At 44.1% G+C, this 17,488-nt stretch overlaps 1 protein-coding gene across 3 annotated transcripts in view; it reads left to right on the top strand.

Annotated features, from left to right (window-relative positions):
- The window catches only part of Kdm2a (lysine demethylase 2A), a 77,089-nt gene extending 61,850 nt beyond the window's left edge, over positions 1-15,239 (top strand). For all 3 annotated transcript variants that reach the window (XM_013347899.2, XM_005351669.3, XM_026781135.1), the window contains 9 exons: positions 423-506; positions 2,657-2,926; positions 3,366-3,497; positions 5,183-5,272; positions 7,216-7,922; positions 9,785-9,948; positions 11,090-11,248; positions 12,065-12,280; positions 13,112-15,239. In XM_013347899.2, the coding sequence (XP_013203353.1) occupies positions 423-506; positions 2,657-2,926; positions 3,366-3,497; positions 5,183-5,272; positions 7,216-7,922; positions 9,785-9,948; positions 11,090-11,248; positions 12,065-12,280; positions 13,112-13,293 (2,004 nt within the window). In that variant the 3' untranslated portion in view covers positions 13,294-15,239. The remainder of the gene's footprint in view (positions 1-422; positions 507-2,656; positions 2,927-3,365; positions 3,498-5,182; positions 5,273-7,215; positions 7,923-9,784; positions 9,949-11,089; positions 11,249-12,064; positions 12,281-13,111) is intronic.
- Positions 15,240-17,488: the final 2,249 nt, after the last annotated feature.

Here is a 17,488-nt window from a genome sequence, read left to right as displayed (position 1 = left end):
GTGGAAGTAATGTAAAGTTTTACTGTCCTGTATAGAACTGCTTGACAAGTAGCACTATTACACTGTAGGAGCTACTTGCTTCAGTGTATTAGAAAATATTAAGATGTGGTGTTGAGCAAAAGAAGTCTTTATCTTGCTTCTCTGTGGTGGAACTTGATCTGTAGATCTACTTCCTGAGACCTAGAATTACTGGCTCATGGCTGTACAGCCAACCAAGGTTAAAGTCTTGATAGCAGTCCGAGGTTCTCTTTCATTGTTGTTTACTTGATTTGCTATAGCCTGTAGCAGGCAAAATTCAGCCAGCCTACTCCTCTTCTTTGTGGTGCTGAAGGGGGCAGGAGTAAGACTGGATCTAAATGCTATTGAGAGCACATGGCTTTGCGTTTACCATACTCAGCTTTTTCCTTTTCTTTGACCCTTAGATTTTGCTGGAGGAACTTGCCAGTAGTGATCCCAAGTTAGCCCTCACTGGAGTCCCTATAGTGCAGTGGCCAAAAAGGGATAAGGTAAGAGACTTCCTTTTGATCTTCAAGCCACTTAAGTTTATTGCGTCTTGATCATTACCATCCATTCTGAAAAAAAAAGACAACTAGAGCTAGATGGGATTCAATGCCTTGGTAGAGTTGGGCAAGGTGGCACAGAGACTGGTGGATCTCTCTGAGTCTGAGGCCAACCTGGTCTACGTTGTGACTTTAGGACAGCCAGAGCTACATAGTGAGACCCTTTCTCACAAAAAAAAAAAAAAAAAAAAAAAACCACCCTGCTGGTCGTCCTAGTGGGGGGAGGAGTTTTTTAGTTTGTTCTAGGCCAATCAGGGCTACATAGCAAGACCCTGTCTTAATGAATGAGCAAATAAATAAATAACTTGTAGTCAGTCATTACTTGGTTCTGTTCTGATTCATAGTTCAAGGTAATTGGCCCTCTCTCCAGATTCAGAGACTTTGGTATACATTGGTTGACTTCAGTAGATATTCCTATTCTTCAAACCCAGAAATTCAGCTAAATATGGTTTAACACTAATTTAAATCAGTATATATGTATCCAACACTGGAAAGTGGTTGGTTGGTTGGTTGGTTGGTTGGTTGGTTGGTTTTGAGACAGGGTTTCTCTGTGTAGCACTGGCTATCCTGGAACTCTATAGACCCGGCTGGCCTTAAACTCACATCCGCCTGCCTCTGCCTCCCCAAGTGCTGGGATTAATGGTATGTGCCACCACTGCCAGGCAGACTAGAAGGGTTTTTTGTTGTGGTAAGATCATGACCTCAACAATTTACCATCTTCCTCTTTTTGCAAATGGGGGTCTCACAGAGTATACAAAGCTGTCCTTGAACTCATGGCCTGCCTCTGCCTCCTATGGTCTGGGATTACAGGTACGTTACCATTATACCCAGCTAAGATTAAAAGGAATTTCCATCAGTTAATTGTCTTATTTTGTGTGTGTGTGTGTGTGTGTGTGTGTGTGTGTGTGTGTGTGTGCCCTTGTAGCTTACATCTTTTTTTTTTAATTTTTTTTTTATTTAACTTTATTATGTTCGTTGGTGTGAAGGTGTCAGATCTCGTGGAACTACATTTTCAGACAGTTGTGAGCTGCCATGTGGGTGCTGGGAATCGAACCCGGGTCCTCTGGAAGAGCAGTCCGTGCTCTTAACCGCTGAGCCATCTCTCCAGCCCCTGTAGCTTACATCTTACATAATTTTTTTTTACCTTACTGTCTGTGATAGAGTTGGTGTATTCTGTCTGTCCATGAGCCAAATTAAGCCTCTTCTTAGTGTTTCCTAGCTGGCAGTTGCAAAGATAACATTCTAGGGGTGTTTAGGCAAAGTGTTAAAACTCTGGGATTAAATAATGTTAAAGAGACACCTCTCTCATCCCGGCGGTGGTGGCACATGTCGTTAATCCCAGCACTTAGGAGGCAGAGGCAGGTGGATCTCTGTGAGTTCGAGGCCAGCCTGGTCTACAAGAGCTAGTTCCAGGACAGGCTTCAAAGCTACAGAGAAACCCTGTCTCGAAAAAAACAAAAAGAGAGAAAGATATCTCTTTCTCAGTGTAGGAGTCATGGTAGAAAATTGTTAAGAATTGATGTAGAAGATATGCTTCTTACCCTTGGAAAGGTCCCTAGGAAGGTAACTAAACACAAGTGCTAAAATTACAAACATTGGCATTTATTCCACTCTTAAATGTTATTAGATGCAGTATAACAAGTTGTATGATGCCATTTGGAGTGATAAATTAGACTAGTTTGACCTTCCAGACTTTGCCACCGTTTGAGCATATTCTGAGTTATAAAGAACTATGGGAATTTAGGGTCTTTTGGTGACTTCAGTACAAGGCGCTTAACCCCAAAAGCTTTAGAGAGGGGCAAGGCTCTCCAAATTGAAAGGGGGTATCGGAGCATTAGGACAGGGGTTGACAAATCTTTCTGTCAATGTTGAAATTCTGTAGGTTGATGTAGCAAACAGTCATGATGTCATAGTTCTGTAACATTTGGAAATATCCAAATATACAAAAATAAATGAATATGGCTGTGTTCCAGTAAAAATTTATTTTTAAAAATAGAGTTGCCTACAGAAAAGAGTTTGCCAAATCTTAGGCCAGGTACACTGCCATGTAAATATTCTGTCTGAATATGGTTAACCTCGCTGCATTCTTTTTCCAGCTGAAATTCCCTACCAGGCCAAAAGTAAGGGTTCCTACCATTCCCATCACAAAGCCTCACACCATGAAGCCAGCTCCACGCTTAACACCTGTGAGGCCTGCTGCTGCCTCCCCAATTGTGTCTGGAGCCAGGCGGAGAAGAGTGCGCTGTAGGAAATGCAAAGCATGTGTCCAAGGAGAATGTGGTGTCTGCCACTACTGCAGGGACATGAAGAAGTTTGGAGGGCCTGGACGCATGAAGCAATCCTGTGTCCTCCGACAGTGCTTAGCAGTAAGTGATCTTCTGGGTAAAACAGTTTTCAGTAGTGGTGCTGGTGCTAGAGGAACTGTGTAATGCATAAAGTCAGAGAGACTCAGTAGAGATGGAGTTTCTCTCTCCCTGAGTTCAGAAGGAAGGTGTCTAGTAGGGAGAATAATCTAATATTTTGGCTGTGCTCATCTAATGTTGAAACAGCCCCACCATTTGAAGAACAATTCACTGTTTTCTGTCCCCTCCTTAATAAGAAAGGACCTATGAGGCCAAGGGCAAGCCCCCAAAGAGTGAATTAATTGCCTCTGCTGGTTTTTTCTTAGTACCTTGCCCTGTGCATCCCAGGTGAACCAAGTCTCCATGTTCATTTAAAGGAAACATGAAATTTAAAAATTCTGAATCTGGTCTCCTGATGTTTGTAAATTCTGAATCTGGTCTCCTGATGTTTGTTCTCTTGTAGCCCAGACTGCCTCATTCAGTTACGTGTTCTCTCTGTGGAGAAGTGGATCAGAATGAAGAGACACAAGACTTCGAAAAGAAACTCATGGAATGCTGCATCTGCAATGAGATAGTTCATCCTGGCTGCCTCCAGGTAAAGAGATGCCTAAAGGCCCTTGACAGAAGGGTAAGACACCTCTCAGTTGAGGCTGTTACCATCTCTACTGTGGACTTTCAGCTCCCTGTCACAGAGGAGAATCATTTAACATTAGCCCCTTGTTCTTTGTATGTCTACTTTGTATCAGACTGTGTGATAGTTTGAGGATAGAATACAAAGTAGACTAGTTCATGTCCCACTGAACAGTGAAACCAGATTTGTTTGAGGATGCTTCAGTCCCCCAGACATCTCTGCTATGTCCTTTATATCTCGATGTGCCCTTGTTTCGAGCCCATGGTAATAGAGATTTAGTTAGAACTCAATCTCAAAGATGGAATTATGTGAGCTAGCTTAAATTTTATATTCCAGAGTGTCCCCTGGTGGTTCGGGTATGTAGCCAAAGAAGAGAAGGCATGCTTTACATGGATTTTTTTTTTTCTCCTAAATCTTTATGACAAGTCTATGAAATTGTATCTGTCAAATGTAGGTTTCATGTTTATGAGTAACTGGTGTGGTAACATACACCTATAGTCTCAGTTACTCTGAGGTGAAGAAATGACTTTAGCCTATGAATTTGGGGTCATCCTTGGTAACACAGACCCCCATGTCAAAATTGGGTAGGTGGATAAGTGGGTGGGTAGATGGATATGCATTGGGTTTGACAGAAAGTATCAACAATTAAGGACTTCCACTTAGTGATTATGAGACATTGTCAGTGATGGTCATCTGCACAATTTCAGAAAGATTAAAATGTGAAAAATAACTTGTTGGTGGTGGCTTACACTTTTAATCCCAGCACTCGGGAGGCAGAGGCAGGTGGAACCTTGTGAGTTCCAGGACAACAAGGGCTACACAGAGAAACCCTGTCTTGAAAAACAAAAAAAGAAAAGAAAAATGTGTGTTGAATTGATAAGAGCTAGATGTAAGTGGCACATGCCTGCAATCCCTGTACTTGGTAGGGTCAGGCAGAAATATTCTAAATTTAAGGTAGCCTGAGCTACTATACTACTATAGAGACTCTGACTCAAGAGGGCATGGGAGAAAAAAAGAAAAGAAATGGTAAAGTAGTACCTCCCTGTGACAAATCGTTAGTAGAGAGTTGAGTACCAAGCACCTCTGAAGAGCTTTCTTTTTGTTTTGAGACATCCTCCTTGTGTAGTTATATTTGGTCAGAATTTACTTTGTAGATTAGGCTGACCTTGTGTTTTCTGAGATCATCCTGCCTCTGCCTCTCTCTCACAATTGCTGAAATCTGGGCAAATGCCACCATATCCAGCCATAAACATTTTGAATTTAGTTCTTACCACAAGCCAAGATTTATTTTAACTCAAGCAATTAAGTTGATGCATTGTATCTAGATTTTACAGTGGAGAACCCTGAGTTACAGAGACTAAACTATTGGTCTCTGAATCTCAGTAGTCATTAGTTTGCACAGATAGCAGTCAGGGCTGGTGCCATTGACACCAGATGTTTAGGAGAGGAAACTTAACTCCGAACTGGCCCAGTCCCTGAAAAATCTCTGCAGGGAGCCTAGAATCAGTGTACCAGTGACTGGCAGTGGGTGTTAGTATTGTTTGTTGCTCAGTAGTCTTAGTCTTTAATTCCCATGTAGACCAGTATGTTTAGAAATAGTAGAAGGCAGAGGAGACTAACTTTCTTTTAACATTTCTACATGCCTGTAGATGGATGGAGAGGGGTTACTTAACGAGGAATTGCCAAATTGCTGGGAGTGTCCAAAGTGTTACCAGGAAGACAGCTCGGAGAAAGCCCAGGTAAAGGAAATGTTGAGTCTGGTAGGTTGCTGTGCACTCGCTGGACTTTACAGTTAGCATGGGCTTTCTCTGATTCAAAATTTCTTTTTTTTCCTGTTTGTTTGTGGGGGTTTTTGGTTTGGTTTGGTTTTTGCTTTTTTTGTTTGTTTTTTATTTTGGTTTGTGTTTTTATTTTGGTTTGGTTTTGGGGTTTTGCTAGTGTTCTTGGGGTTTTTTTCTTTTAGTTTTTTGCTTTTTGTATTACTAGGTACTGTTCCAGTAGGGATTCCTGATGTCCTTTTTATTCTGTAGGGTACTAGAAAGGCAGGAACCATCCCTGGGTTATTGAGTTGGAGAATTAGGTATGCTACTTTGTCCTGAGGAATGTAACTAGTGGAGGAGGCAGGCTGGCCTGTGGTGCTGTTACATACTAGATTCATACACTAGAGTTTCCGGTTAAGCAGGTTTACTTTTTTTTCCCCCTCATCTTTACCTCTTTGTTCTTACCTGCCCCATGTGCCCAAACGTGCACTTCAGAAGCAATTCCAAAGCCACTCCACTAGAGAGAGTGGAGCTAGCTTCATGACCTTAGCCCAGGGCAGCTAAGGTTGTTGCCCTAATGGTCACCAGTAACATCATAGGGCCAAAAGGACTCTGGTTATTCATACTGGCAAGGCTGGACCTGTTGAGGGCAGAGACAGCAGTTGATGACTACTTACTGTCAGTTCTTCAAGGACCCTGCACAGGCATGAGCAAGAAGCATGAAGGAAATTGCTTTCCTTTTTATTTCTTCCGCTTGGGCTCTGGGGCAGTTGAAATTTTAGTCAATATTTTTTGTTGATTTGATATGTTGAGACAAGGTTTCAGTGTGTAACCTTTGCTGGTCTGGAACTCAACAATGTAGATCAGGCTGGCTTTGAACTCACAGAGAACCATCTGCCTCTCCAGTGCTGAGATTAAAGGTGTGTATATCATGCCAGGCTAGTTGAAATATTTTTAAGAGTAAGGGTTTGTGGAGCTGACTACTCCTAAAGTTCTCATTCCATGTTCTTGAACATGGAGCTTTTGAATTTGTCTTCACTAGTGCAGTTGAGGGTGGCAAATGCTGTTCCTATTGCATTTTTTGTGAGAAATAGCTCCAGAACAAAGGTGGTCATTTCCTCCCCTAGTGATCGAGAATGTAAAGAGCAAAAGAAATATAAATCAGGACTTTTGCTGGCAATATAGTGTCTCCTTATGGAAAATCCAATTTATTAATAGGGTATTTAATGGCATATCTTGACTGATTTTTGTCACAGCATAGCCATGATAGGAACTATAATTGTAGGAACAGACAGGCGTCTGGAAAGCCCAGGTACTACAGCATGACATCTGGGCCTCGTGGGATTCGGGATTCTTCACCATAATCATAGGCAGATCTCTGTAGTGGCAGGTTTCCTCATGGACAGCTGAATTGAGGTGCTGTAGAGTTGACAGCTGAGGAGGAGTAAAGTCTGGTACTTCTTTGTCCATGGTTAGATGAGCAATTTTTCTCTTATCAACATGGATGCGTCACTTGATTGTGAAAGAGCTAAATTAGAGACACAAAGTTACACAAAGGTAGAGTTGTAATGCTAAAATAGTTTTTTACCCAAAGACATAACCAAAAATTGAGGTGCAATGAATAAGGTAGGCTAGAGAATCAAGAAACCTTGTGTTCTAGATTTTAGTCCTCTGTACTTGACACAAACCTTTTCTCACAGATATGTTTCCTAAGTGACCATATAAGGATTTTGTGTTCTGAAATCAGCATTCTATAGCCTGATTGTGGGTTCAGTTGCTGATCTTGGTAGGCTGAATCACAGGCTCTGAGGAAATGGCTCCCTTAGGCAGCAGTGACCTGGCTTCTCTTAGGTTCTCCTTATTAACTTTAGAAGGTTTAGAAAAAAGGAAGCACTGGTATTTCTTTTCTGGGCATTTTACAGAAGCGGAAAATAGAAGAGAGTGATGAAGAAGCTGTGCAAGCCAAAGTCCTACGGCCCCTGAGGAGCTGCGAGGAGCCCCTAACACCCCCGCCTCACTCACCTACTTCCATGCTGCAGCTCATCCATGACCCTGTTTCTCCTCGGGGTGTGGTGACTCGGTCATCCCCTGGGGCTGGCCCCAGTGACCACCACAGTGCCAGCCGTGATGAGCGCTTCAAACGGCGGCAGTTGCTGCGACTGCAAGCCACAGAGCGCACCATGGTACGGGAAAAGGAGAACAATCCCAGCGGCAAAAAGGAGCTGTCTGAAGTTGAGAAAGCCAAGATCCGGGGATCGTACCTCACTGTCACGCTACAGAGGCCCACCAAAGAGCTCCACGGGACTTCCATTGTGCCCAAGCTGCAGGCCATCACAGCTTCCTCTGCCAACCTTCGCCCAAACCCCCGTGTGCTGATGCAGCACTGCCGAGCCCGAAACCCCCAGCATGGGGATGAGGAGGGGCTAGGGGGAGAGGAGGAGGAAGAGGAGGAGGAGGAAGATGACAGTGCAGAGGAGGGGGGTGCAGCCAGGCTGAATGGCCGGGGCAGTTGGGCTCAGGATGGAGACGAAAGCTGGATGCAGCGGGAGGTCTGGATGTCTGTCTTCCGCTACCTCAGCCGCAGAGAACTTTGTGAATGTATGCGAGTGTGCAAGACGTGGTATAAATGGTGAGCGGGGATACAGGGGGTCAGGAATAGGGGCAGGGGAGTAGGTGGCAGGTCTTCTGTATTAGTAAAGGGACCTAGTTTGTGGGTGCTGTTAAAGATGTAGTCCATTGTACCTGCAGATGTTAGTAGAATTTGACCCTGTTTCCTTCTCTCTTTCTCCTGGGGAAAGGCAAACTGATAAGAGGTGGCTTGTTCTAAAATGTAGGGTCATAGAGGTTGTAACCTGTCTTCCCTCCCCTAACTTAACCATGTGCTGCTTGGAAGTATGACATGCTAGGTAGTGGTCCAGTGTTTAATGACAGGATTGCACCAGGAGGAATGGACAGACTTTGCAAAATGAATTTGAAGGTGCTCAGATCTTCCAGTTTGGGTATTCATTAGTGTCTCCACCTCTAAGTTCAGCTTCCAGTTTGAATTATTCCCCTAAACTTGAATTCTTATTCCTTCAACAAGCAGAACCCATTTCTGAAGCTGATACTTAATTATCCTTCCTAATGGCCCTGTCTCCAGTTAGACAGTTAGTGGGGACAATTTCTAGAGCTAATGATTGATTAAATTGCTGTGGAACATTGTGAGGCTTTTCATATGGGTGTATATTTTTTATTTTGGTCACACTCTATTACTGTTGTTCCCAAATTTGGTGTTCTGACTAAGTATATATCTGGGAGCTTTTTAGAGTGTAATCCCAGCATTCAGGAGACAGAAGCAAAAAAGTGGTCTGGGGGAGGAAAACAGTTCCCATGCCTGTTGAATCAGATAGGTCTAGCAGTGTGTTCTGACATGTTGCATATTTATTTATTTATTTAAGGACTCCTATCATTGATATTTGGTGTGCTATCAGTGAGATTTTGTCAGTTTAATAACTTGGCCAATACAAAGCTATTTCTTGAATTAGAATTAATGTGTGATCTACCCATATTGTGTTAATTTCCTTTTGTGAAGTAAACGGGTCTGCCAGGCTCTACTCCTTGGTTTTCAGGCCAAGGCACGTAAGGCTCCTATTACATATTAATCTCCTTGTGCCCTGCCAGGCAGGCTAAACTCAAGAGCAAGAACTATAACATTAAATAGAAGCCTGCATGGTATGGTACTATCTGTAGACTGCAGTAGAAAGGCCTCTGCCTTTCAGTTTTAGACTGGTCTGGCTAGATATCAAGGTAACAGGGAAGCAGATGCCTGAGTATGGAAGAGGTCTGTCTAGAATGATAGAGAGCCTTATTTGGCCCAAGACAGTAATAGGCTCAAAGCAAGATGCGATGTAGTGTTGCTCAGTAGCATTCTTGATCTCCCTCAGCTGTAAGTAACAAGGGAAAGAAGCAAGCCAAGGCATTCTGAGCAGTAAGATATTAAGAAATTTAAAAATTAAAGTATTTTGGGGGGCTGGAGAAATGGCTCAGCGGTTAAGAGCACTCACAGGTCTTCCAGAGGACCCAGGTTCAATTCCCAGCACCCACATGGCAGCTCACAACTGTCTGTAACTTGAGTTTCAGGGGATCTGATACCTTCACAACAATGCACATAAAATAAATTTAAATAAATTATTTTTAAAAATTAAAGCATTTTTTAAAATTGATTAAATGTTCCTGTACATCTTTCAACAAAAGTCATACTGTTTTAGTACAAAAGAAGGGAACACAGTATACTATTGTGGGACTAGCTTAACCTTGATTTGCAAGATGTCTAGTTGTAAAAAAAAAAACCAAGGCAGTTTTTACCTGATTCTGTGGCACAAAATGAGTGATCCTTGGTTTTCTATAGAAGGTAGAGGAATGGCCTTCAGGTATTCTGCCTTTACCAGAAGCCTTCTAGAGAGTGCCTTTGACAGGAATATCAAGTTGGTTAAATTCTCTTCCCTCTTACAGGTGCTGTGATAAACGACTTTGGACAAAAATTGACTTGAGTAGGTGTAAGGCCATCGTACCCCAAGCTCTCAGTGGCATCATCAAGCGCCAGCCAGTAAGCCTCGACCTTAGTTGGACTAACATCTCCAAAAAGCAGCTGACATGGCTGGTCAATAGGCTACCAGGTAGGTGAGCAGAGGGGTTATTAGGCTGTTGTCAGCACTGCTTTAAACTAATGCAGTGTAGTTTGAGACTGAGGCACAGTCTTTCCTAAAAGCAAGAGATAGCCTTACTCAGGGCCACTGAGCCTGCCAGTCTCTAAGGCATTGCTGGATTGGTGACTGCACTAGATGCAGAGAATGATTGGGTTGCTGCTGCCAGCCCAGCACATTTCCTGAGCATAGAAGAAGAAACTTTGGTCTGATTTTGCCTTTGTTAACCCTTCAACATTTTGAGATCCCAGAAGGACAGAAGCCACACAGCCTCTATTGCTCCAATAAAAACTAAGCAGTTGGGTGTTTACTTTCCTTGTATATGGATGTGGTGGGTGTACATTTGTGTGTACGTACACGTTAGAAGTTGATATCAGGAACCTTGAATCACTCTCCCACTTGAGGCAGGATCTGTCAGTCACACCCCGCAGCTTGCATGTCATGTAGCTAGTTTTTGATATACAGTTTGTGGAGGTCCCATCTCTTTTCAATGCTGTAATTACTAGCAGACTGTCATGTCCACTTGGCATTTATGTGGTTTCTGGGTATATGAATTCTGGTCTTATTTGAATGGTAAGTACTTAGCCATCTCTCTAACCCCACCCCACTCCAGCAATTGAGTTTTTTGTTTGTGTGTTCATTTGTTTGTTTTATTTTGAGATGGTCTCACTTTGTGTTTTTAACCTATGATGAACTCAACAGAAATCAGTCTGCCTATGCCTCTAAGTGCTGGGATTGAAAGTGTGTGCTACCACACCTCGCTCTAGCAGTTATTGATTGTTTTGTTTTGTGTTTGTTTTTTGCTTCAAGACGAGGTTTTTCTTTGTAATCCTCGCTGTCCTGGAATTCAGAGATCCTCCTGCCTTGCTGAGATTAAAGGAACTCACCACCACCACCCACCCAGCTTTCCATCAGTTCATTTTAACACCAAAGTAAAAGCTGTAACTTGGAGGCCTAGACATCATGGCAATCATTAGACTTGGTTACTAGAGCTAGAACACAGTCCTTCCTTTAAGACTAGAGATCCATTTCTTTTGCCCAGAACAGCTGGTAACTGAGACTTTGAATTCTCTAAATGTAGAATATGTTGTGTATCTGTTTCCATTTGTTGCAGGACTGAAAGACCTCCTCCTAGCAGGCTGTTCCTGGTCTGCAGTCTCTGCCCTCAGCAGCTCCAGCTGCCCCCTTCTCAGGACCCTTGATCTTCGGTGGGCAGTAGGAATTAAAGACCCTCAAATTCGGGACTTGCTGACTCCACCCACAGATAAACCAGGTATGATCTGGGCCTGCCTATCTGTATCTGTCTTGGTGTAGCTTTCTTTTTGGACAGACCTTGAAACTAAGGCTAAAATACAGAGGTTATATACAAGCAGATAACTCCCACAAACAGGAGGCAGTTCATTCTATGCATTTAGTTCAGACCCAGAGAGCATAAATCTGAGAAAGTCTTGTAAGTCTTCTGGGTCAGAGTAGGAAATTGAATTGTATGCTGGACTATGAAGAGCATAGGCCCATTTCACACATCACCTTGGAAGTGGGGCATACAATCTGACACTGAGAAGACAGAAAACTTAACATTATTTTCTAGAAACATTGTTTACTCCCTATAGGAAGGGTTAAGTGTGGCAGTTCTGCTTAACCCTATCAAGGGGGGGGGGGGGGTCCAAGCAAGCATATAGCTTCTGCTACCTAGGGCTTTGGTAGAGAATTAAAAGTTTTGATCTAAGATTTTGGTTTGGTTTGGTTTGATTTTTGAGACAGGATTTCCCTGTAGCTTTTTGGAGCCTGTCCTGGAACTTGTGCTGTAGATTAGGCTCGCCTTGAACTCACAAAGATCCACCTGTGTCTGCCTCCTGAGTGCTGAGATTAAAGGTGTGTGCCACTACCACCTGGCATAAACTTTTTTTTTTTTAATTTTCGAGACAGGGTTTCTCTGTCGCTTTTGGTTCCTGTCCTGGAACTAGCTCTTGTAGACCAGGCTGGCCTCGAACTCACAGAGATCCGCCTGCCTCTGCCTCCCGAGTGCTGGGATTAAAGGCGTGCGCCACCACCGCCCGGCTGGCATAAACTTCTTTTCTTGCCTATGCAGGTCAGGACAATCGAAGCAAGCTCCGGAACATGACTGACTTCCGGCTGGCAGGCCTTGACATCACAGATGCCACTCTCCGACTCATCATTCGCCACATGCCCCTCTTGTCTAGACTCGACCTCAGTCACTGCAGCCACCTTACAGATCAGTCCTCCAACCTACTCACTGCTGTCGGGTCTTCCACTCGATACTCCCTCACAGAGCTCAATATGGCAGGTATGCTGTGGTCTTTATGCTTGGGATATTAGGTGGTTTCTTTGCTTTCTGAACTAAACCATGTTTGCTTATTGATTCATATCTGCATGGGGATAGAGAGGTGCCTCAGTGGTCCCCATGTCATGTGGTTCACAACCACTTATAACTCTAGCTTCTGAGGATCAGACACCTTCTTCTAGTCTTTGAGCACCTACACACACATTGGCATACACACAAAAACAGCTGGGCATGGTGGCACACACCTTCAATCCCAGTATTTGGGAAGCAGAGTAGGGTAAATTTCTTGAGTGTGAGGTCATCGAGGTTTACATAATGAGACCTTGTCTCAGAAAATTAAATAATAAATTTTGAGAATGTACATCTTGACCAGGTTTTGGTGGTACATGCTCTTCAGAGACAAGGCAGGCAAATCTCTGAATTTGAAGTCAGCTTGGTCTACAGAGTGAGTTCCACAACAGCTAGGCTAGGCCTACACAGAGAAGCCCTGTCTCAAAACAACAACAAAAAGTTTACATCTGCAGGAGAACAAGAGAGTTCTTTTCCTTTTTAACCAAAAGATCTCAAAGGCAGGTAATAAACTCAGATGCCTGCATGTATGGCTGCCATCCAGCTGTAGTCTGGTTAGCCAATGGCCCTTACGCTGCTCACTCGCCCATGGTGCTTGCAAGAAGGCAGCAAGAGCCACAGTGCTTATGGCACCTGTGGTCTCTCAGCATGTGACAAAATGGACTTTGATTTAGCATTTTGGAGAAAAGTAGAACTGAATGACAGAGATGGGCATCTGCGGCTGCATGTTTGTGATCTTTCTTCTCTTGGACATGTTGCCCACAGGTTGCAATAAATTGACAGACCAGACCCTGTTCTTCCTAAGGCGAATTGCTAATGTCACCTTGATTGACCTTCGAGGATGCAAACAGATCACTAGAAAAGCCTGTGAGCACTTCATCTCAGACTTGTCCATCAACAGCCTCTACTGCCTGTCTGATGAGAAACTGATACAGAAGATTAGCTAAGACATGCTCAGCCCGGACTGAACAGGAAAATCTTCCCCTGCCTTCCCACCAAGGAGAGTCTCTCCCTGCGCAGGTTCTGAGGCCAATGACACACTCCCTCTCTGCTCTCTTTTCTCTGAGCCCTTCTCCCACAGGTGGGGCAGAGAGGATGGTGGACACCAAGGTCACTTGCTTGCTCCTCTTTCTCCCAAGGAAAAGAGAGGAGAGGTCGATCAAGGAGAAAGCACAGGCTGTGCTGTCCCAGTGCCTGCTTGCTTGCTCGTCTGCCAGCTGAGAAGCTGGACTCTCAGTTTGGGGGAATTTGTGCATTTTCACCTGCACTGGGCCAAGAGCCCTTCCTTCTCACCCATGGTCCCCCAGCAGTGCCTGGTTCTGAGCAAACTCTAGGGAGGAAGGTCTGAGCAAACTCCAGGGAGAAAGGTGGCCTTGTCTCCCTGGTCAGGTTCTCCTCATGGTGTCCGTTGCGTGTCTCTCCTCCGTTATACTCTCCCAGCTTCTGCAGGAGGGGCCAATAGCCCTAGGAACACCAGGCCTGGCAGGTCTCAATGGTGCTGTGAGGTGTCTGAAGCGTTGTTCCATGTCTGTGCTAGCCCCTTTTCTTTTCCCTGGGCTTGATGCTGTCCAACACTCATGCTCATTCACATAATATAGTCCCCATTCTGCCACCACCCCCTAAACTTTCCCACTAGTCTCTGAGTTTATTGTTGCACTTACTGGGGTTATTAAAAGCTCTTCCAAGGAGCTAGAACTGTACCCCCAGAAATGCTCCTCCATTTCATTGCCACCCAGGCATATTCTAAGACAGGCATCATCTCCCCTCCCCACTCCCAAAGCCCTCCACCAACTGCCCTTGTCCTCTTTCCTGCCTGAACAGGAGGACTTTCCTAGAATGCATGTCCTCAGAAGGAGCAGCCTGTTTCCTCAGGTTTGGGGAACAGAGGACTGGTTAAGTCCCCACCTGCCTCCAGGCCAGGTTCCTCTAGGCCTCTGGTTTAGTATAGCTCTCTGAGACCAGGCCTGTGTACAGCCTAGCAGCTCACTGACCTGGTGCCTTTTAAGGGGAGTCCTGATTGGAAGCCAGTTTCCTGCCCTCTGCCTGCAGCCTTGGAAGTGTGTGTGCATGTGCCTCTGTGTGTCTGGCTGAGTGTGCTGCACGTGTGTGCAGGGAAGGAGGGGAGCATGGTGTCTCCCACTCCACCACCCTTTTCCAAGCCCCATCAGCTGCCCCCTTTTACTTTGCATTGAACGGCCTGTCCAAAGATCCTCTCTCTAGGGCAGCAGAGAGCTTTTTGCACTTTAAAAAAGAAAAAAAAATGGTCGGAATTATTCTGGGTCAATATTTAGAGTGTGAGGAGATGCTCAGCAGAGGCCTGTGGCCAGAGTTTATCAGTGATACATGCAAATTTGCACTCTGCTCCCCATCTGTAGGAGATTGATAGCACAGCCTTATCCCGCCTTCTCTTCCCCTAGCCATACCCCTTCCCACCCTATTTCCTGTAATCCAGCCTCAGGCTTTCCTAAACTCCATCAGGAGGGGACAGAGCCCAGGCACCATGAGTCTGAAGTGTGAACCGCCCAATGAGAGATGCTAACTGCACCCTTGCCACTGCCAAAGCAATAGAGGCAGAAGCACCCCCACACACACACCTTTGCCACTTAGCAGAGCTTTGACCCTGGTATTAACCAGTTATTTTTCCAGGAAAACTGGGTTCTGGCAAGGCGTGGCATTGTTTCTTCCAATCTGCTGATTCTCTTGGCTGCACCTAAAAAAAACAGCAGTCTGCCTCCATGACCCTCTGCCATTCCATTGGTCTTCAGGACCCAGGATTCTGGGGCTGAAATGTTGAGGAAACGCCAGTGACTTATTCCAGAGTGCCTCAATTAGGGGAACTTCTGTAAAGAACCCTGGGTGTTGAGCAAAACCTTATTAATATTATTAATGACCTATAATTAGAAGCTTCCTGCCTCTTTTTTTCTTTTTTTTTTTTTTCTTTTTGGTTGCTCCTGTGGAAAATACTAAAATTACTAAATTTTGTTTGTCGTCTTTTTATAAAAGGGGAGGTGGAGAGACCCCTTCAGAGCAGGGATTGTGCCGGGAGAGTGCCTCTGACCTTTGGGACAGTTCATCCACAGAAATTTCTAAGCTGATGGCTTGTCTGGGGTTTTGGTCTTTGCATTTAGGTTTGGAAAAAGCAAATGTTTTACCACACAGAAATTCGTCAGCTGAAAAGGGAGCTCAGGATGGCGGCAGATGGACTGATGCCCTTGTTGGGTCTTTCTTTTCTTTAGAACTATGAGGGAGAATGGCTTTTAGAGGTGAGAGTTGGTCCTTGCAAAGGAGAGAAGTGTCTCTGGGGGCAAGAACATGTACGTTCATAGTCCTGCATCTACTCTTAGCTGTGGTCTTGCCAGAGCCTGGCCTCTTCAGACTGTAGGATCAGACCTCTGCCTTCATCTTTCCACATATTGGGGCAAAAAACCACAAAGGAAAGGAAGAAAATTATATATATATATATAACTATATATATATAATATAAAATCACTTGGTGATTAAAAAATAACTGCTCAATAAATAAAACTCCTAAAGTCACTATGTTTAAAGGGTTTGTTTTTTGGGGGGAGAAATATTGTAAATATATATTTTTTTGTTGCTTATTTAGAGTCAATCTCCAATGTTGTGCTAAGATTTTTAAATTAAATGTAAGCATTAAGGGAACGAGTCTTAGCTACCAGCTGACACATTGGCATTATTTTGGGTCAGGGAAGAAAGGAAGCTAGTTGGGCTTTGTTTTCTAAAAGTTCCCCACTTGGTTTTAGAAAGAGCAAAGATGTCTTTCTTCTGACACTTGGGAGTGGGAGATATTTGTGTAATAAAATTTTTAAAAGACAAAAAAAGAAAGAAATAGCCTCCAATGAGAAATATTTTGATTTGGTTTTCTTTTTTGTTTTTGTTTTTAAATAAAAAGACTTTAAAAACAAAAACTAACCCCTTTCTCCTTTGGTGTATGTGAATATCTGAAAGGATGAATCAGAAGGTCTTACAGACATGTCCAGCCAAGGCCATAGAATGCTGGCCCCTCCACTCTGGACAGAAACAGCTGTGGCACTGGCTTAACTAACTTTCTTAATGTCAAAAAGCAGTACTTTCTTCATTGAGGAAAACTTAAAAACTTTTTGTGTGTGATTGCAAGCATGTACATATGCCATGGCATGCGTGTGGAGGTCAAAGGACAGCTTGAAGGAGTTTTTGTCACTGTGGATTGTCAGGCTTTGAGGCAAGTGCCTTTACCCACTGAGCCATCTCTTCAGCTCAAAGCAAACTTGGGTTGGTGAGAGGATTTCTTTGTATAACCACTCTGGCTGTCCTGGAACTAAATCTGTAAACCAGGCTGGCCTCAAATTAAGAGCTCTACCAGCCTCTGCCTCCTGAGTGCTGGGATTAAAGGCATGAGCCACCACTGCCTGGCCCTAATGAATGGGTAAGTATTTTATGTGCTGAGGTTAAACAGGCAGTATTGGAACAGTGCCTGGGAACAGCTTGGGCATTTCTCATCTTTTAGCCCCAATAACGAAGACCAACCTCCACATGACTAAAACCACAGACTAGGCCCCTGCTTAATATTAGTGCCAGCCTGAAGCTTCCAGATGGGCTGAGGTTGGCATTTACCCCTATTATCTAACTTAGCCATATAACCAGATCTGTTGCTTAGTAAATTGAGAACTAGTTCTCACCTCTAGACAAGCACTGACTGCTGCCAGAAATCATCACTGCCTCGGGAGGGTTGGATTCTTAAATTTCCTACTGCCGTGAACTGACAGCTAAGGCTTGTCTAGTTCTGCTGTATGCTCCAGAAACAGGACATTGTGTAAATTGACTTGTAGTTAAGTTTCCTGAAGAGGAGCTGTTTGAGTGTTAGCAGAGAACAGGGAGTTGTCAGTTTTGCCTCCATTTTATCACCTCATCCTTGCTACCACTGTCTAGTACCTCAACAATAGCCTCTAGTTCAGAGGGTCTTAACCTATGAGCTACGATTCCTTTGGGGTTCAGACAACCGCACAGGGGCCACCTAAGACCATTCAAAAACATTTACATTACAATTCATACCTAGCAAAATTAGAGTTACAAAGTAGCAACAAAAGCAATTTTATAGCCGGGCGATGGTGGCGCACGCCTTTAATCCCAGCACTCGGGAGG

The sequence above is a fragment of the Microtus ochrogaster genome, chromosome 8 (assembly GCF_000317375.1).
Source record: "Microtus ochrogaster isolate Prairie Vole_2 chromosome 8, MicOch1.0, whole genome shotgun sequence".
In the NCBI taxonomy this organism is placed as follows: domain Eukaryota; kingdom Metazoa; phylum Chordata; class Mammalia; order Rodentia; family Cricetidae; genus Microtus; species Microtus ochrogaster.
This window is presented reverse-complemented; position numbering and strand designations above follow the sequence as displayed.